The 21,586-nt window shown below is 33.7% G+C and overlaps 1 protein-coding gene across 1 annotated transcript in view; it reads left to right on the top strand.

Annotated features, from left to right (window-relative positions):
• LOC129218445 (calcipressin-2-like) overlaps window positions 1-11,965 on the top strand; it is a 31,722-nt gene extending 19,757 nt beyond the window's left edge. The window contains exon 4 of the mRNA XM_054852717.1: window positions 11,796-11,965. Coding sequence (XP_054708692.1) covers window positions 11,796-11,965 — 170 coding nt within the window. The remainder of the gene's footprint in view (window positions 1-11,795) is intronic.
• Window positions 11,966-21,586: the final 9,621 nt, after the last annotated feature.

Below are 21,586 nucleotides of genomic sequence, written 5' to 3'. Positions count from 1 at the left end.
GGATAAAAATACAAAAATGTATGCTTTCCCCTCTTACTTATATATACACGTATAATATATATGCATTAGTTTAAACATATACAAACACAACCCAGAGCTTTTTCGAGTACTAATTCTCATCGTAGAAACTAGATTCTAATGCTCGTTCAAGCACGAATTCCCATGTTGATTCTTCTACAATAGTTCAGGTTTTCTTTTGAAAGGGGATTAATTCTTTGCTCTTGCTTTTCATGGGTGCAATGTCTGACTGATAAGGTGTATACTGGCTGCGCATGCGCACTTCACAGTTGCTACATTGTTGTATCTACAACGAGAAGGACTTCATTCTTTGTTGAACATTCGATGCATTTAGAACATTTTTTTCTCAGAGAATACATATATGCTTCATAATGTCAGATGCAGGTTATTCGAGCAACGACAGCTCTGATTATAGTATTTATTCTGATGACGAAGAATCTTCTGATGGAGAAAACAGCGCAGATGACAATTTAGCCAATGTTTGTGGCTGGTGTAAAATTGATGTTTCTAATTGCCCCCCCCCCCCCGAACCAAAGCAACTGAGAAAAATTGAAAGTGTTTCTCAACATTAATTTTAAAAATTCAAACCCTGCTACATTCTTGAGCGGGATATTTGTACAGACGAGTCTCTGCTTCCGTACAAAGGAAGGTTAGCATGGAAGCAGTACATGCCGAAAAAAACGTGCTCGATTTGGAATAAAATTTTTCCTGCTGTGTGAATCCTCATCGGGCTACATAGCAAATGCTATCATATACATTGTCTGATTTTTCTTAAATGCTCACTTATGGATAGTTGTTACAACAATAAGTAATCTACAACCTTTGCTATAAAATGTTTTGCAACAAATCTTTAATATGTAGTAAAAAAAAAAAACTCAGTTGCCCACTGACTTTTTCCTCAACAATCCGCGAGTCATAAATTTACTTTTTTTTTTTTTTTTGAGAAAAAAACAAAGTAAGAAAAGGTGGAGGAGGGAAGGGGGGGGGGAGATTCTCCGGTCCAAAAGTGTTTTTAGCAGATTTTTCAGAATCTGCGAGTCATTTTCTTTTTTTCATATTAAAAAAAATAATAATAAATAAGAGAAGAAAAAAAACTGATCGGTCTGGGAGTCATTTTAATAAGATGTTGCCGGCCCGCAGGTCAAAGAAGGTTGAAAGAAAAATCAATTTGGTGCTTAAGTATTGTAGCAGTCACTGGCGTAATCAGAATTACCATCTGGGAACTGGGCCGTAGCCTACGGCTTCTGCTTTTGAAATGCTCCCAAGTGGCTAAGATTTTGATTTAGCCAATGGCTAGACCCAGTCGTGCACATGACAACCCCGCAGTGTGGGGGGGGGGAGAGCATCAAGGTCTATCTACGCCCCTCTCCCCACATATTTTAGTCGGATCCTGCATATGATTTTGATTTCAATTGCAGTTGAGGTAAACCTAACCTGATAGCGTTGTGATATTGTCATTAGGATCTGCTCAGCCTTCAAAATGCTGCCAGGTTAGGTTTGCCCCATCTATAGTTACATTTTGTACACAGACTCTTCTTCAATTGTAAATTTGTGGACGTCGGTTCCGAATGACAATATAACATATACGAAGTATTCAAGTTCATCGTTTAAAAAAAATGCAATTGCTATTGAATTTTTTGCCGGCTTGAAATTATTAATATAGAACAGGATAAATTTTAAATGTTTCGGTCTGAATTTCATTGCTAGAAAACTTTGGCTTTAAGTTGGTTGGAACCAAGGAAACACTAGCACACCCAAGTAAATAGGTTTGACTCAAGCCATACGTGATGAAAGTTAATGCCCCAGCTTTTGGCTACCATATTAAAATTTATGCAGCAAAACTACAAACCGTTAATTTGTAAAAAATAAAATAACATTGCTTATCATAGTATAATCATGCGGCAAATACTAAGCTCCACAGTTTTAATAAGCAATCTAATTATCCATAGAATATAAAGAACTTCATGTTAAAGTTTGTGGTAAGGGAAAGTTATTTCAACTTCCATGAATTTTTGTTTCTCTTTTAAAATCTTAATTTTTTAATTTTTAAATTAAATTGATTTTATTGCGCAGTTTTAAAAGTTGAACAGCAAATTTCAATAACTAAGCTAGTTGACTAGCACTTACAAAATATATAACGTCTGTCTGAACATTAGTAAATATTTTGAAATTTCGTAGTAAAATGCTTAGAGGTCCTTTTGAAGCTAGGAGAATTTCAAAATGGTTCCCAGAACAAACCTAAGAAAAGAGAAAGTAAAATGAATACATTCCAGCTGTCATCGTCAACCTACCCCTTGCACCTCAGGGACAGCGTTCCCTCCCACTCTTTAGAAACTATCGCGCGCTGGATCTCCATAATGGCTAGATTGATCAAGCAGAAGCTCCTTTGTAAAACGAAAGGAGTAGCAACCCAGGAGGTCCCGGAACCAAATGCATTGCTGGGAAGTGAACATTTCTCTTCAAAATGTTTACGCAAAAAAGGACCTTTTTTGGCGAAGAAGTTCTCACAGTGAAGAGGTTAATCAATCTACCTTATGTAGATTCACTGAAGATTCAGATAATTGTTCAAGCAGTGGACAAATTAAATTTACTGAATAAAATTTGAATACATATTAAAGAATAGTAGAGTCCATGGTTGTTATAAAGACTTCTTTTGCAGCAACAAAATCAATCGCTACAATTGAAGTTCCCTATGACCTAAATGTACAAGGTATTGCATGTTATTTCATCATATTTAAAAATACTGGAATGACTTTTACTAATTATGCTTTATTTTTAAAGATAACCAAAAACTAACAAAATAATAAGAAATTTTGATTTTTTTTCTCTTTATTTTTATGTCTCAATACCATCCATCTAGTGCACATAACTTTAAAATAATACATTTAATTAAAAAGTACTTAAATTTTTTTAAATTAAAGACTGCCTGCCTTGTTCAGAGATGTAAAATTTCCAGGAATTTTGAGGTGGTGGGTATAAAATCATTTTTTTTCCCGAATTTTTTCCTGGAAAAAATGGATTTTTTTTTAATGAATAGAAATAGGGTTTCATAATAGCTTTTTGTTTCTTGGAACAAATAAAGGGTTAAGAATTAAAAAATATATGTAACCCACACATCTTACTTTTCTGCTGGACAGAAATTCACATCATAAAAGTAAGTTTAATTAGAAAAAAAAACCTTTTTGTTAACTGAGAGCTTTCTTCGTCAAACACCAGAAATAAGTCAAGTCGTCGTTCAACCAATAATATTGGGTAAGATGTGTCTAATCATAACAATTGCATTTTGTACTTTAGATTGCCTTTGAAACTTGAGATAATAATTGTAATTTTTGACTTTTTCAAACAAGATTGATGTCGTTTAAAAGAAAAATAAGTATGATTTCCCTTCCTTGCAATGTAACTTTAGTGTCTGAAAATGCAAGCTACTTAGTTTTGATAGTGTCCAAATCAAAACTAAATTGGTTTTTCTTTATCTTTCCAACAGAAATCCCAAACCAAAACTACGAAATGGTTTCTAAAGCTGAACCAAAACTTAAACTGGTGTTTCAGTCAACTATATGGCCATGCTAACAGGCACAGTAGTAAAAATAGTTATGCCAACAGTTTTGAACAAAACTGAGTTATTGTAACCAACTTGTTCTCTGTTTCATATTTTATTTAATAAATAAAATGTTTTAAGGTCATTTGATCAGAAACTATTTTTTAAAAAAATTCTGAAAAAAAAAAAAATCTGAATCACACAAATATATGGAAGAGCCAAACTTTAAAACACAATATCTCAGCTTGAGCTCAACAGCAGATTCTGCTTTGTGCTTAGCACAGCTGTATACAGGGTGCGGCAAAAGAAAACACAGACAAAATTTATATCATCAAACGGAAGTAAACTAATTTCATTTTAATGAGTGTCTTTATTTATTTTTGTCTCTCCCTTTATTAAAAAATAATTTACAATATATCTCCTAGTTTATGTATTGTTTTTCAGTTTTCTTACAATTTTAAGCAAAAGTCTTTTGCTTAAACTTGCTATTTTAAAATTGTTTAACCAAGTAGAATGACTGTTACCATCTCGTAACACATTTTCAACTTTGTGAGCCAAATTGTCTATGCAGTAATATTAAAGTTCATGATGTTCTTGAAAGAAAAAGCTTATATTAAAAAACACATTTATTTGAGACTATTTACATTATTTACATCATCTAATTCAACTTCTATCAATTAAAAATGGCCAAAATCTTATCATGTCAGTTTCATCTTAAGAAATAAAATCTTATTCTATTTTTATGCTATTGCCACAAGTCAAAAGAAACTTTTATTGCCTCGAGGTGGAAAGGATGATCATTACTTGGTTTCAAGGCTTATCTCCATCATCCTCCCCACCTTGAGTTCTGAGCGAACTCAAAATCTTATCAAACAATATAATTTTGTTATTAATTAATAAACCTTTAAAATAGACAAAATACATCATAAAATAATTAAAAACTCTTAAACATATAAAAGCAGAAACAGTCGACTGCCAAACTAAAAGCCCTGTAAAAGTTCTCAAAGTACTAACCTATTCACAAATCCTTCGTAATTCAATGATGAAAGTTCTAAATTCTATCTCAGAAGGCTCTTAAGATTGTTATCAGACTTTCCCAAAAAATCTCCCCACCATGGGGCTGCTGGAGGTTTAAACTTCCATCTGATATGACTATGATGCACTTTAAGTTCTTTCGGTATACTTTTTGCCACACATTTTCGAATGATGACACCAACAGCTTGTTTGGGCACCGTTATCTCATCCTGTGTTGGCGGTCCAGGTTCACTTGAAAAGCCTTTTTTCACCAGAGATCTCTTATCCTTTGCTTAGCAGTTTATCTACACCAGAACAGATGGATACTCTTAAAGGTTTGTCGAGTGGAGTTTGTTGCGGACAATCTTGAACTAACATCATCTGAACATTTTTCAGATCATTATCATCTTTTTTCTGTAAATTCTTCATATTTCCTTCTTTTTTAAAACTTAAAATGTTAGCTTTTGGTCCAGGCATTATTAACTCGAAAACGTAGGAAGCATCAGTTATGTGGCCAGGGTCTTGTGGAGAAGGACTACTTGTTTTACTATTTATTTGATTTATCATCTTCTTCGTCGTTGACACAGCTTCCAGCATTTCTGATAATCCACCAACGTCAAAAGCAAGCTGTATTTTGCATTCAGTTTCAGTTTCTTTTCGGATAACTTGCTTATCATCTCGACCAATAGTTAAACCAACCATTTAAGCGGGAATATAATTTTCTTTCTCAGCAAAGTCTCTTTCAGCTCCATTTATTTGCTGCTGCATATCTTGACCGACACCTGATGCTATTTTCTCAATACCTATAGTCCCGTCATTTAACCCATTCATGTTGTCTTTTAAAAGCATTTTTGAATCACCAGTTACATCGTTGCAGTCATTTCCTGTAGAATGCATCTTTGCGGCAGTCTGGGAATCTTGAAGTTCTTCTGTTATTCCTTCTTGAATCCATTCGTCAGAAACTTCATAATATTTTTCTCAAAGTCCTATTTTTTCAAATTTTCCACCAGTAGATTCAAGACTTTTCAACGGTTAATTATAATTATCGCTTAGAATGGTATTATCAATTTTCTTCATGGGATCTCTTCCGATCATTTCTAAATCCCACAACTTGCATACTGACATTCCTTTTTGTGACAGCATAGATGTAACACTCCATAGTTAAATTTCTTCTACCATCTGATTTTACCTTCTACTGATTCTACCATCTGAAGTTTGCAAGATATCCTCTTTGGAGTCTATAGAATGTAACGCATCAACATGTTTCTTTAATTCACAGTCATTATCTTCAGAATTTTCCCTAATATTTTTCTTAATATCGGGACACATTATCTCATAATGACGTCTTGAAAAGATGCGGCACATTATGACGCTTTTACATTTATTGGCTAAATGTCTTTTATTAAAACAAACAAAGCAGCAACCTAGTTTCATCAAAAAATCTCTTTTTTGATTCATTGGTTTCATCTTAAATTCTTTACACTCTGGCAATAAATGTTTATCATCTTCACAGAAAAAACATTCTTCTCTCTTGATTCTTGTATTGTTTAACTATTCGGAAGCAGTTGAAGGGCAATTTTTGCTAGTTTTATGAGACAGTTCAAGTGAATCACATTTACTATGTGCAGGGAGAAAATGTTCGGTGTTCTGAATACTTGAACTTGAAATTAAATTAGCGGCCTTTTTCCGGCTTACTACTTCAGATTTTAAAAGTTTCATTATTTCTGAAAGCTTTCATTCATCATCTATGTTGTATTTCTTAGTTATCTCCAATATTATGTCATTTGGCAGTAATCTGATCAAAAGTGGACAAAGTATAGGGTCCCATAGCTATTTTCTGTTACTCCCAGCGACTCCAAATTTCTTGTTTCAGTTTGACAAGTGTCAAATAATTTATGCAAGTATATAACATCATAGGATCTTTTTACGGCATTAAAACTAAGTAGCTTATTCAAATGAGAGTTAAGAACTATGGTATTCTCTCCAAAACAGTATTTTAAGGTGTCGATAGCTGATTGATAATTATGATTGGTCAAACTAAATCCATTAATTGCGTTTGAAGCTGCCCCTTTCAAATATGAACATAGATAGTTGAATTTGTCTACATTAGAAATATCTGTATTTTTATGAATAGCAGACTCATATTGATTCCAGAATCTTTGCCAATCTGATTGATCGCCATCAAATTTGTCAATAATTAGTAGCTGTAAATTAATGTGAGGAGTTTCATTTCTCCGTATTCCAATTCTTTGTTCTGCTTCTAAACCATTTAACATCGCAGTTGGAGCAATGAAATAAGAACAAACTTCAAAATTTTCTCTGGCGCGTTTTATCTTTGATCCCCAAATTACTATGTTAGAATTAAATTCATCGCATTTTAAAATTTCAACTTCTAAATCTTTCAAATCAATCGTTTTTTGAATTTCAGTGTCGAGGCAATTAAGCTCTTTTTCTTTCAAATCTAATCCTGCCAAAAATTGGTCTAAATCCTCTTCCTTTATGTTACCTTCTCAGGGGTCGATCCAGGTTTTATTTTTTGGGTCCCCATTTTGTGAAAAGGCAAAATATTTTTGTGAAATTTCGTTATTTTTGTGAAAAAGCAAAATATTTTTGTGAATTTTCTTTATTTTTGTAAAAAAGACCTTCTCGTGATTTTTTTCTTGGAAAAGATTATATTAAAGCATTTTTAGCTGTCGTATCGTTATGGAAAAGCCCTAGACAGGTTTCAGGGGTGATTGCAAGTTCTTGAAGAATACCTAAAAGCTGTCAAGAGAAAATGCGCTGGGGGAGGGGGGAAGTAAGACCCTTAACATTTTATTCGTAATTTGACACATACATTATATTTATTGCTTTTTACAAATATACATATGCAAGGCACACTTTCTTAAGGTGAAAGTCTCACAACAGATTTCCTGTTTGCCCCTCTCAAATACTTTAAGAGCAATGAAAATTGCACATGCTGCTGAACGTAATGATAACTCCTAATAAATACAATATGAACAGACTCAAAGATATCACATATTTCTTAACACAGAAGTGAAATACTCATTAAAGATTCCATGTATATGTTTGAAAAACTTAAAAGTAATTAAAACCCAAAATAATACTGCACCAGCATTCAGCGTTTAATTTTTTGACTTTTGACGTTCTTACAGAGTAGGTATTTCGTTTAAAACTTTGCAATTTAATGATGTTAATAAATATATAAGAAATTTTATTTGTTTGCCTCTTAACAAGGTACAGTAAACATCAAAAATGCGAAAAATTCGTTTACCATGGCCGATGTAAGGAAATTAAGATCTTCAAAACAAATAAAAATATAAAAACAGCATGTAAAATAATTTTATTTTAAGTAAAGTTATTTTAGAATTGGATTTTGAAACTCAACACAAATTAATACTAAATATATATTGCGTAATCAAAGTAAAATTTAAGATTTTCCTGAAAACAAGCTACCAATCACAAGTGTCCCTCTCCCGTCCCCCCTCTGACGCTCTCAAGCAAAAACACCTCACGCAGCAAGCAAAAAGATAAGATGGGAGAAGGTGGAAGAGGCTCCCGCGTAGATGCGTACACATATGCGGTTAAAAAATATTGTGAAAAGGCTGCCTTTTTATAAATTTTTGTGAAGGGGCTGCTTTTACGACGCGGAATTTTGTGAATGGGGCCGCTTTTGCGATGGGGAATTTTGTGAATGGGGCCGCTTCTGCGGCGCGGAATTTTGTGAATGGGGCCGCTTTTGCCATGCGGAATTTTGTGAAGGGGCCGCAAAGCAGCCCCAATTTGGCGCTGGATCGACCCCTGCTTCTATCAATTTGGCATCAATTTTATTGATTTATTTTGTTGTTTGCGATCTAAAAACAGTGTTTTGCCTTATTAACTGCATCCATTATCGTTATCAAAGTATTGCAGTTATCTTATTTCAAAACATCAGCAACTAGCACAATTCACAAAAAATCTTCTATAAATTCAAATAAATCGTATTTTCTTCTTCTTACAGTGTAGTAAGCAATTGTAACTTACCTCTTTCAATCTTGCAGAGGATAACCAAAAATTCGTCATTCAAATTAAATTCAATGGGGACCATGTCATAATAATTCCATCTGTATTAACGAGTAAACCACGGCTCACCCAGGGGCGCCAAATGTTACCGTCTCGAAACACATTTTCAACTTTGTGAGTCAAATTGTCTATGCAGAAATATTAATTTATATGATGTTCTTGAAAGAAAAAGCTTATATTAAAAAACACATTTTTTTGAGACTATTTACATTATTTTTATCATCTAATTCAACTTCCATCAATTAAAAATGACCAAAATCTCATCATATCAACTTCATCTTAAGAAACAAAATCTTATTCTATTTCTACGCTATTGCCACAAGTCAAAAGTAATTTTTTGTTGCCTCGAGGTAGAAAGGATGGTCATTACTTGGTTTCAAGGCTTATCTCCATCAACGACAGTTCGTTTGCTTGTGGTGCCTTGACAAACAGTATTTGATGCGGTATGCCGCTTCAAGTGGCTTGGAAATGATAGTCGATGTCCAGGAAGTGTACAAAAACGAACATTGAACATTTCAGTTAATCTCCAGGTTATCCAAAAGGGAGTTCAATGAAATCCTTGGATTTCCACGAGAGAAATCGTTCGTGAGATGGGAATTTATGACCGATACGTGCGACTAAGGGCAAAAACAGCTCGAACAGAAGCTTTAAGAGTTCCAAAAAGTTCAAGCTTTTGCTGAAGAAAACAAATTCATGTGACTCCAAATATGCCTGAAATGTTTGAGATGGGCTGCAAGTCCGCGCTGGAACAGATACCTTTCACTGATTTACTGTTCAACCAACTCATAACCCCAGAACGATAGGATTTTGTCTGTAAACTTTCCAATCACATTAGAAAATGTTAAATATCCCCAAAGGGGCAGGCTTTGTCAGTGATAGAATCAGCACAAGTGACAAAAAAATCTCTGGTTATTTGTTGGTGAGGGCCATAAAATGAATGGAAAAATGTAACCAGAAAGACATTTTAGAAGCATTTGTACTTTTGTGGACCTAAGAGCACTTCAGCACAGCAATGTAAACTGGACATTTCAATTTGACTCCACACCAGTTCATAGGGCCAAAAAGACAAGAGAGGTGCAAGACACATTATTTTTGACATGTCATCTTAAGAGTGGACGTTTCACTCACTAGAGCTCAATCCCATTTATTGCACTGTATGGCGTATTTTAGAGTCAAAGGTCTGCTCTGAACTACACAAAAGTTTGAACTTTCTAAACCAATTACTTTATTACACTTATTTCCATGCCCTAAATGTAGCACTTGACATTTCCCAACATTAACAGCCATACCCCATTTATCAGCCCACTCCCACTCCGTAACATGATCTAGATCCTCTTGCAGCTGATTTGCTTGTTCTTCATTTTCTATACTCCCCATAACTTTGACATCATCAGCAAAACAATTCATGTTCCCAGAAATATTTTTATCAATATCGTTCATAAAAACAATGAACAAAACAGGCCCTAACACTGATCCTTGAGGAACCCCGCTTAAAACCGCACTCCAGTTAGAATAATTTCCCCTTATAGCTGCTACCCTTTGTTTCCTTCCACTCAGCCAGTTTTTTACTCAAATGAAAGTTTTCTCTCCTATTCCTATATCAGCTAATTTGCTCAGTATCAAGGGTGCAATTCAACAGATTTGAACCCAAATTTCAGTAGCTAAATTTTTAAATGTTTTCAAGAGCACCTGCCGTTATTGGTGTTTTTCATTCATTTGAAAAACCATATTCATTTTTTGGAAGGAAACCAGCAATTGGAAGACAAATCCAAGGGGGGGGGGGACCAAACCCAAAAAACCCAAATCTCATGAGTTAAATGTGAACAATTTCCTTTCAAAGTTCATTTCAATTATGACTGTGATAAATGCATATGTAATATGTGTATATATTTAGTGTCTTTTTAGTGTTTTTCTTTATTTTGTTTCTTTTTTGAAATATATTTGTAATTCTTGAAAACCTGTTGTAGTAATCCATTTAACATCTCTTAAATTGTTTTTTATATGTAAAAATATCGATTTAAAAAATTGACAATGAACTTTTGTTAAAACTTTCCTGTATAGATTGCATTAAGCAAACTTTAATTTATGGGGTCATTCAGGCACCCCCTTTCACATGCTGTTTAGCTCGCGAGTTCTCCAGGGTTAATCAATGTTTTCTAAATGAACAAAGGAGAAAATTTCAAAATTAATAGTGGATTGAAAGCCCATTGTCAAAGATGATGGCTTTCAGCTGTGTAAGTACAAGAATATGACTTTTATTGAATTGACATGTGATTCTTTCTTCCGCTGGAAGTTTAATTTAAAGCATTTCAGTGTAATTTTGGGGTAGTTAAAAACATAAATATTGTTGATTGTCACAAAATACCATGTTGCATTTTTACAGTTTGCAACTAAGTATACATTCTCAACTCATGTGTTGGTTCAAAAAAAAAAAAAAAAAAAAGCACAATATAATTAATACTGATCCGGACATGAAAATGCAAATTTCATCCATTTTAATGACAATAACAGTAAAACTTTGACAGAATTGTATTTAAATTTGATATTTTAACAAAGATTTATGCTAAATTACCATGTTATCCCCTAACATTTAAAATATATCCAATTTGCATCTAATAATACCATTATGTTTCTAAATAAGACATTCTTTTTAACTGTAATCCTACACTCAAAGCTGGATACTTTATGTTTGTTCATAAGAGATATCTAATACATTAAAACCTGTAAAGTTGACCACCAGTCTAAATTGACTGCTTTTTGTTAGATACAGAATTAGTGCTATATCACACACATCAATCTCTAAAAGTTGGCTACTAAAGTACTGCACCACAAGTAGTCAACTTATTCAGGATTCACTATATCTCGTTTTTATAATTTTATTGCAGAAAAAATTAAACTTCACATTATAGCACTTGGAATCATCATTATATTTAGCAGAAAAGATTCAAAAAGTTATTCTGAATGTGTAGATTTTTGCATTTCAACTATACTTCTTAAAGGGCCAATTGGATTCACATGTTTTTTTTTTATATTTTTCTTATTGTTACAATTGCATATTACTACATTTTCTCCACAATTCCTATTTTTTGTGCAAGTTATTTTAAAATGTCGCTTAATATTTACTAAAGCTCAGATAAGTGACACCTTTTTGAATTTAATGTAGGTGAAGCTCATGAATTGCACCCTCCATCAGGATCACAGCCTGGTATTGTTGTTCATGTATGTGAAGATCAAAAATTGGATGGTCCTCGATTAAAGATTGTACAAACTCGTCGTCCAGACAGTGTAGATTCTTCAAGCAGCTCTTCTCCACCATCATCACCTACATCTTAAATTTACACAGTAATTATCCATTGTGTTTTAAGTAGTACTTATTAAAGTTCGTGCTAAATGCAAAATTTAATGATATGCTTAACGTTTTCAAAATATTAAATGATTTTATCAAGTAATTTATGGGAAAACTGCTAAAATGTAGTTAATATGTTGGTGTAATAATTATGACCGAAACAAAATCTTGCTTTAAAAATATCTAAATAATTAAAAATGTAATTATATTCGATGCCTTCTTCCACACCAAAAAAAAAGTGAGTCACAAGTTATCTAGACTAATTCACAGAGCTGCTAAGTGGTCTGATTTAATGTCATTTATTCAACTTTTCTGCCTTGTTCTTGAATTTGGATGTCAAGACAATATATTTCGATTATTTGCCTTATCTTAGTCTTCTTTCTGTTCTCCAATTCGAATTTCATTCAGTGGTGGAAAATCTGCATCCAGTTGGGTAAAATTCAATTCCTTGTTATATCCAGCTATAGTAACATAAAAACTGTATGGCAAACCATGCCTGAAACATTTTTTTCAACAATAAAGATCTTCTTTCCCACTAAAAGTTATTTTTTCATGCAAAAGTATTCCAGCTTATGTTTATTTAAAGCTTTTTGAAGTGTAAGGAGTGAAAACTGAAATAAGTGTAAGGAGTGAAAAATGAATAGCTATAAGAAGCAATGCCACATTCTTTGTCATCTAGTGTCATCAACTTTTAAATCACAAAGTGCCAAAATTCAGTAGCCATAAACTTAATCTCACATAAGTTCACATTTATGTAAAAGTGAGAACTTTTGCCTTGATTCAGGCTCGTGTTTCAATTTCAAACAGGGAAAAATCTGTTGGTGATGCTGAGATTATTTCAGCAGCTATATTCAGTGCCTATCTATAGAATGATACTAAATTATGATTTAAAGTTTTAATCCTGCTATGCATTATTTACAGTGCACTCCCCACATAAGGCTGGGCTGGGAAACAACATGCACATTCCGAGTGATGTATTCAAAAAAAAATTCATGATTGATTGTAATAAAGGTTAGTACTCATTAAAAATACCATTGAATGCATAAACAATCAATGACTTTCCATAATATAATGCTGAGTTATATGAAAGAGATTATACATCACTTTGAGTGTCTGCCTGCTCAGACTTATATGTGGTGTGCTCTCTCTCTCTCTCTCTCTCTCTGAGGGCACACCCCCCTAAATATTGAGATGACCCCTCCAATTCCAAGAGTTCCTCCCCAAAAATGAGAAAATACCCCTCAAAGCACCCCTCTACAAATTTCAAAGGCATAGTCTGTGCCATGACCCCCCCCCCCCTCCCTAGGTGGGCACCCCTGCAACATTTTGCTCCTGTTGACTAAGATTTGGTAACATCATTGGCCATCAGTGTCTCCTTTGATGTTGGAAATATTTTTTTGTGCTCTTGAACTTATAGAAGGTGCTGAATTTTTTCCACATTCTTTTTGTGATACTGGTATTACATGATTGGATCAATACCTCTTTTAGCACAGCAATTCACAATTTTCATCTTGCTCACTTTAGTCATGAGATGGATGAAGCTGGGACCCGAAGATCAAAATTTAGGATCATTGCAAAGAAATGATGGATTTTGAAAACATACAATTGGCTTATCACTGTCTGTTGCTGTCTTTTGTGGTTTTATGTAATGACATATCAATGGCATACCTAGCATGGTTGACACCCAAGGCAGTAGTTTGTGGTGTCCCCTCTCCCCCATTACAAATACAAAAAAAAAAAAAAAATTCTTATTGTTCTATGTAAACGTGAAATTGATATAATTGTTAGAAACAACTATATTTGTTATGCTATAAAATTTTAGGATGACTTCAGACAATTAAAAATTGAGCTCTTTTTATATAATTTTCCCTAGACGCATATGTGTAGGACCGTCCAGAAGTAAAAGAAGTGGGGGGGTGTAGAAAATTGATGACCCTTTAATTATTTCAAAAGTATCTCAAACAAAGGAAAAGCTAATGGTGTTTAGTGTTTTAATTAAAGACAGTGAATCTAATTTTGAGTCGGAGCCGTGTACTTAAGAAGTGGGTTTTCAGGGTTCAAACCTCCTCTGAAATTTTTCAATGCTATTCTTAAAATTGCTTTTTATACTTTTTTTTTTTTTTTGGCTATTTCATTTTTTGCTCAGCTTCATTTGGAAAAAAATGGTATTATTATTATTGAAGCATTGTACAAACTCAGTGCTTTATGAGCAGTATTTATATTTATAACAGTTGTTGTAAGCATCATTTCTTACAAAACAATGCAATTTTGAAAACATGTTGCTAAAAAAAAAATTGAAATTCTTTCAATTTGAAAGTGCCAAACTCTTTGTTTAACACATGTTTTCAGTATCAAAAAATATTAATTTAAAAAGAATGGCTTTGAATGTGCATATCTATTCTTTTGAGTTATTAAAAAGACATTTAGTATATGACAGTGTAAGTAGTCTAAACCAGAGATTCCCAAACTTTGGATTTTTGCAGACCTCCATCCGGATCAATTACAAACTTCGTCCCCCCCCCCCATCACAGCCCTGACATGTGCAAAAATAAAAAAATTATTTGACGCAGCTAAATCAAATTTTTCTAATATATTTTTACGCCTTTTTTCCTTTAAATTTATTTATTCATTGTTCCGTATATTTTTTCAAAGCTCTTGTCTGGTTTTCATTTCTTACATTATTATTTTCAGTTATGGAAGTAAAATTCTATTTGAAATTAAATTAGAAATAAAAATGATTTCACTAGAGGTGGGCAATGTCGTTCTTTTTAATGATCCGTTCATCAGAGGATCGTTCATTCTTTCGATCCGTTCATTTAACTTGTTCATTTGCACGACTTTGTTCATTTAAAAAGTTGCAGGTGATCTCTCTACACAACATACTCACGTACATTCCATATGTTTCATTAGATCAGCAGACATGCCGATCGCTACGGATTATCCGTAGTTACTACGGAAAAAATTTTAAAAAGTAAGTTAACTACGAATTACGGAAAAGGCCCTTTTTTCTACGGAAAATTTTTGTGACATCAACAAACGCTAAATGCGATGAAAAAAAAATGGCGATCGCCAAAGCGAGCAAGTACTGACGATTATGGAAGTCTGCAATCGCAGACAATGGGAGATGGAGAAATGGCGACGGTAGAAAGCAAAAGAATCCGGTTCTAACCGGAAATTCTCCCCACCACGTTGGGTGATATTTGCAGCAACCCTGTTCGTTCGCTTGCTCCTTGCTTCGCACGTGTGTTTTTAGTCTCTGGTGTTTCTTTTCTCTGATTTGTTTATTTTCTTTAATGGATGGAAACACTCGATCGACGTCCCCTCTTCCCGAGAGTCGGGCTAAAAAAAAAGTTGTCAGAAATTCACAGACGTTTGCACCAATGAGTTTCCTTGCTTGGAAAAATCTATAATATCGGAAAATATGGCGTTTTGTACGATTTGTACAAAAAACTTCAGTTTGGCGCACGGCGGCCGCGACGATTGTCGGCGGCACGTTTCAGCGAAGTTGCATGTTGAAAACTCCAAGGCGGTGCAGAACACTAAAGAAGTCTCCACTTTCTTCAGAAAAAAAGATGAAAACTTGGAAGTCATCAAAGCAGAGTGTCTTTTCACTCGTTTTTTGATTGAGCATAATTTGCCCATTGCTACTGCAAACCATTCTAAACAGCTGTTTAAGGAAATGTTCCCAGACTTTTTTTCTTTTTTCTTCAAGTTGTTTAAATTTTTCAGAATGATTTTTGTTGGAAAAAAAAAACAACCGAAGGAGGAATTAGTCAGCACAGCATGTTTAACTATCTTCTGTTTGGCTTGCAACAGATTTCTAGAATTCATGGACTCAGATTAAAAAGTTCAATTATTTCATCTTTTTTTTTCCTTTAAAGACTTTGCTTTAAATGTGTTTTAAAATATCTTAAAAAATAAGCTGTATATAAGTAACAGTCATCCTTATGTGAAAAGGGTATGTCATTTAAAAAATTTATATTAACTTTTGTTATTAGTTCTGTACATATGAATAAATATTTTGAAAATTGCTTTAAGCTTTTCTGCCATAGCACACAAAATTATTTAAGTGGATTCATAGTATTTAATATTAGATTCATGAATGCTCTTGATACAAAAAGGAAATCATACTTGCATTAAGCAGTGAAGAAATTCAAATTATTATCCAGTGTATATTTAATTCCATATTTCCTCTTATAATCTTGATAAACAAGTTTACTTGGTATAATACATATAACCTTTTAATTTTCGACGTCGCTATATGTTTGACTTTCAACTTTTGTGTTAGCGTTTGTCGGGCATTGTTAACTACTGATAAGCACTGAAAACTACTGAAAATTTTTTGAACTTCTACTGAAAGCTTGAATAAGAGAGTGGCATCTCTGGATCAGTAATATTCTTTAAAGGAAAGATAACGTGCCATTGAAATTAGAGACGTACCGAGTACTCGTTAACTATTCGGTACTAGGCCAATTTGCCGAGTACTTTGTACTCGCCCTGATTTTCATCAGATACTCGGTCAATACTGAGTAGTTGTAAAAAATGGAACATTGTTAAGACAGATTTTGCAATTAATAAAACAGCAGGGCTACGGTCACATTTTTTGCAAAATGCGAAAAGACTTTTCCAAATGTGAAAATGTAGCAAGGCATTTTTGCCTTTTTGCTCAAACGTTTTGCTGACCCACACGCAAAAAAAAGAGAGAGAGAGAGAAGAAAAAAAATAAAGAGTGGTTTCGCAACAGGCAACTATTCAACAACGCCATGAAGAATGAGGGTATACAAACGGCCTCAGATAGAAACCAAAGGCTTCTTCCCTTTCTTGCTTGCGTTCGAGGAACCTCGCCGGTCGACCAGTGAGTAACCGGTTGCTTCCGATGTTGTTTTATGACCCTCACCGGTTGATCTACCAGTCGACCGCAACTCTAGTTGGTTGATTGGTTGATGGAACCATGTGACATTTTTGACCAATTATATGTATTTTTCACCTGCGTGTTATTTGTCTACGTCATGTCTGCGCAAGTAAACAGTGAGCAACCAAAAGTGTTCGATGAAGCATTGGTTTGTGAACAACCGGTTAGTAACTGCTGACGTCATTGCTGTCACGTGATTTACCAACTGGTCCTGCTCGTCGAACGTAAACCTTGTGAGAAGGGAGGGGCATAAAGATGGGAATTAGGCAAGGGAGAAACATTTTTCTCTTGCGATATCTCTTCTTCAATGCGGCGGTGAGGGGGGTGGGTGTTCCATGTAGGGTAGATGGATGTGTGCATGACCACATGGATCACGATGTGCAGGGAGGATAGTTTTAAAGAAAGCAAATCATTCTATCGGTTGAACTTTCAGCTCTTTCTAGAGAGAAAGCTATGGCTATGATTTCATCATTCTGGATTTCACACACGCATGCTGCACGTGTATCATTTGCTGCTTTGATTTTTTTTTTTTGGAATCAGTTAATTGAATACGGAGTTTGTCGATGTCCAAATAGACAAATATTTATTAAATAAAAGAAAAGTCAATGATTCTGCATCCCAAAATGCAGAAAGTAGCAAAAAAAAAAAAAAAAAAGTAATAATAATAATAAAGCCGTTGGTACACCTACAAAACTCTGGTCAATAAGTGATAATCCACCTCCAACCGTTATACAAATGGTTGGAGGTGGTAGAGTGGAGTTTCGGCTAAAAAATCAAATATTCTTTCGAATGATACAAGTATGTTTATTTTAGATGTTTATAACTTTAATTAATTTAGCGCTAAAGTGCAGTGATGAAACTGCTCTGATTGTGCCGCCAAACACCTTGCTCCAAATTGTATTTTTGAGCTCATTTTGCATGCTGAAGTTGCGTCACAACCCTTTCATTCTCGAAATCCCGATTTTCAAAAAAAAAAATTTTCTTTTTGTGGCATTGATACATTTCTTGGAAAGTTGAGATTTCCTCATCAACCTGCCATGTAGTAAATTGTGGAATAAAATGGAACACTGCCTCAATGTTTGCAGATGTTTAAAGGTTTTTGAGCTTTTTTTTTCTAAAAAATAATCAATGTGGCTAAGATATGAGTTTTTATCTAGCAAACAAGAAATGAAACATTCTCTATCAATGCCACCACAACCAGTTATTGTCCATATTATTTCAAACAAAAAAATTTATATTTAGTGTTACTTTTGTTAAGAAGCATTAGGTTAAATTTGAAATTTAATTATCAAATGCAAATGAAATACATTATGGCATCCAAGAAGTTATGCAAACATATTCAATCCCCAAAATATTTTAGCATTTTGCTAATAAAGTTTTTCCCCCATTTTAGCTTTTTTGCTAAAGAACTTTTGAACTCAGCTTAAAGCCTGTAAAACAGTGCAACCATATAATATATTATAATCATTTACAAGTCAAATTTAAATTTCTAGAATATGCATCAATGGAGTAAATCTTTATCTTAATGTCCCCAAAGTTAATAAAACTTATTTATTAAAAATGGGTCAGTGTAAACAATATGAAATTTTTATATTAGGTTTGGCAGACTAGAAGTATAATAGATTGATATAATTTGTTTTCATTCCAACTTGATTAATCATACCTTTTATTTATTTGTTAATTTTTAATTCTAAAAATAACTTTTTTTATAAAAATGTTTTTTACACAAACAAAAGATTTTAAATAATAATGCGTAGTTAAATTTCAGCTAGAATTTTGTTTTAAAAACTATTATATGGACACGGAGGTCTATACTGCTATTCCAATGAAATCGAAATTCATCACCTGTGTGTCGGTAGTTCTTCTTAAAATATAATTGGTACTCAGTAACACAGTACTGGGTCGAATAGTGAAAGGCTGAGTACTCGGTACTTGACCAAAGTGTACGTCTCTAGTGAAAATTATGTTGGATAAATTATCTGAACAATCTGCAATATTCAGCACAATTCACAAAGAGATGACTGAAACTTTGATGAAACACAGGATGAATCGCTTGACAGTGCATACAGTAAACTGTTTTAAGTTTTTGAATGTCTCTTTAAAATGAGAGGAAAAATTAGCCTAGTTATCCAAAAACTTTTATTGGTGGCTTCGACTTTATGAAACCAATCAGCATCCCCTCCCTGCTGTAATGAATCAAATGCACTAATACAATGACTAAAGTTAATTAAGCAACAAGTACGGGAGGGTGGGTGGCCCAAAGCAGGGAGGCCTTTGTATGCCCAACTATGGTGTGTAAGTGGTGATGCATACGGTATGTTGTGTTTACATTAACACCCCCTTTCTGAGTTTTAATCAGTCCCTGCAAAGCAGCAGTGAAGCGGCATGGTGCAACCAGGATTAAAATATGAAAAAAATGATACATTTCTAAAAAAAAAGTTTTTTAACTTGTGATTAGTTGAAAATCAGCTTATTTTTTTGATTGTCAATAATATTATGTTGTTCTGACACCATCAACCTACAAACTATGATAGTCATTTTGTTTGTTTCTTTTTTAAATTTAAGGTTATAATTATTGAAATAAAAAACTTATCTTCGGGCAAAGCGGGTTTAGGATTTAATCATATATTTATTTATAATTTCTTAACTTGTGTGCTGACTTAGATTTTCTATTTCAATAGGATAAGTATAACTTTAAAAAGTAATTTTTTAGGATGGCAATTAATTAGTCTATTAATTTAATCGTTTTTTTCTTGATGATTTATAAACAAATGTGCTGACTTTAAATTGGATAAATACAACTGTTTTATGTTTTTTTATATAATGGCAGGTAGCTAGTCAACTATTTTAATCATTAATAACTCATACTTGCCAACTTTTACGGGTTATCCGTAAAATTTACGGATATTCTCAGAATTTTACTGATTACGGATTGATATTATGTTTTTATGGAAATCTGATCTTAAATGCGCAATCAAAGAAGGGGGGGGGGGGGGGGGAATTCTGTTGCTTATCTCCAACAGCAACGATCTGCATCGTGTGTGTCATACCCTGCATCCCGACGTCACGGAATAGGCGTGGCTAACGGCTGGCAGCAGCTTGTGATTGGTTTGAATTGAAGACCGTACAGCTGGTTCCCTATACAGGCAAGACAAGAAATGTTTTCTCCCATTGCGAAAAAAAACTACTTCTACTTCTGACTTTCCGACCGCGTGTTGGTTCGTTGTGTGTTGTTTGCATGGACGTTAGTTATTTTTGACCTTTTGCTAATATATGGAAAATTCTACTTAATTTGCTATTATCAATAACGTGAGTGCTAAATCAGGTAAAAGTTACCATTAGACTTTTAAGGAAGAGTGTAGTAAAGAATTTCTGTCGATTAAAAAATCGAATAAAGGTGAAAAATTTGCCTTTTGCGATGTATGCAGAAGTGATTTCAACATTGCACATGGAGGAAGAAATGATGTATTTCGACATGTTAATGGTGCGAAGCACAAAGAAAATGTTAAGTGCTCGGAAAACATGCCCAAGCTAACTTCATTCCTGAAAAATTCGAGTGATCTACTACCGGAAGTTACGCGTGCGGAGCTTTTATTTACATCGTTTTTGGTCGAGCATAATGTTCCATTAAGCACATTATACACAATAAACAAATAGTGATATGTTCTAAAATTGCTCATAAAAACTTAATAAACTGAAAATGAGGAAACATAAATAAATTAATAAATAGCGAAGCATTCATTCATCAGAACAGGAGACTGCTGAAGATGTAAGTGAAACTGATGTAGCTTTTTTAGCTTTCTTTAACATTTCTTCACTAAACTTCTGCTCGAAACAAGGTTTTACATTTTTTGTTTTTAAAATTAATAAACTTTCCAATGTCTGGTTAGACATGAGAGATCGGCATTCAGTTCGATTTTTTCGGACTAAGCTGAAGATTCTTTCACACTCAGCATTTGAATGGGGAATGAGCAAGATGTTAAGCATTATTTTGGATATCTTTGCAAATTTCATATGAGACCATCAGCACCTCTGATTTTACTCACTTCAGCCCATTGTGCATCAATTCGATCATGAGTTTCAGTAATGAATGAGGTATCTTGAAGCTGAAGCAAAGAGAATTCAATTTCCAACTCATCTATCTTTTTGTCTTGACATTCATTGCTATCAACTTTTAAAAAACATGGAAACAAATCTATAAAATATTTAATAGAAGTAAAACTTGCATTTTCAATATTTTTCAAGTTTGCAACTTCAGCATTCTCAAGAACCTTGCTTTTTATCGGAAATTTCTTCACTATATAATCACAGGCTGTCACTAGGTACTTAACAGCGGCAGCATAAAATAAGTTTCGTTCTTCCTGTGATAGCTTTGAAACAATATTTGATGTTGCACTACCAATCTCCAAATTCTCCTTATATTTATGACAGGATGGATTGTGAAAATTTACGTCAGTCAAACACTTTCCTTTAATTTCTGATGGTCTTAGAAATTTTGAGAGAAGCTCTTTTAGAAGCTCCAGCAAAAGCCCTCTAAGTCGATGTATTTGTGGCAAAGATGATTGTAAAAGAACATTGGTTTTTTCAAATATGGGTATGATGCTTAAAAGGAACAAACAATATGCCTTGTTTAAATCTGATGATAAAAACAAAATTTTTTCTTCTCTTGTCAAAGCTGTATTTAATCCAGTCTTCT

This window comes from Uloborus diversus, chromosome 3 (genome assembly GCF_026930045.1).
Source record: "Uloborus diversus isolate 005 chromosome 3, Udiv.v.3.1, whole genome shotgun sequence".
NCBI classification, from domain to species: Eukaryota; Metazoa; Arthropoda; class Arachnida; order Araneae; family Uloboridae; genus Uloborus; species Uloborus diversus.
Note: the sequence above shows the minus strand (reverse complement) of the source record. Positions and strands in the feature narration are given on the sequence as shown.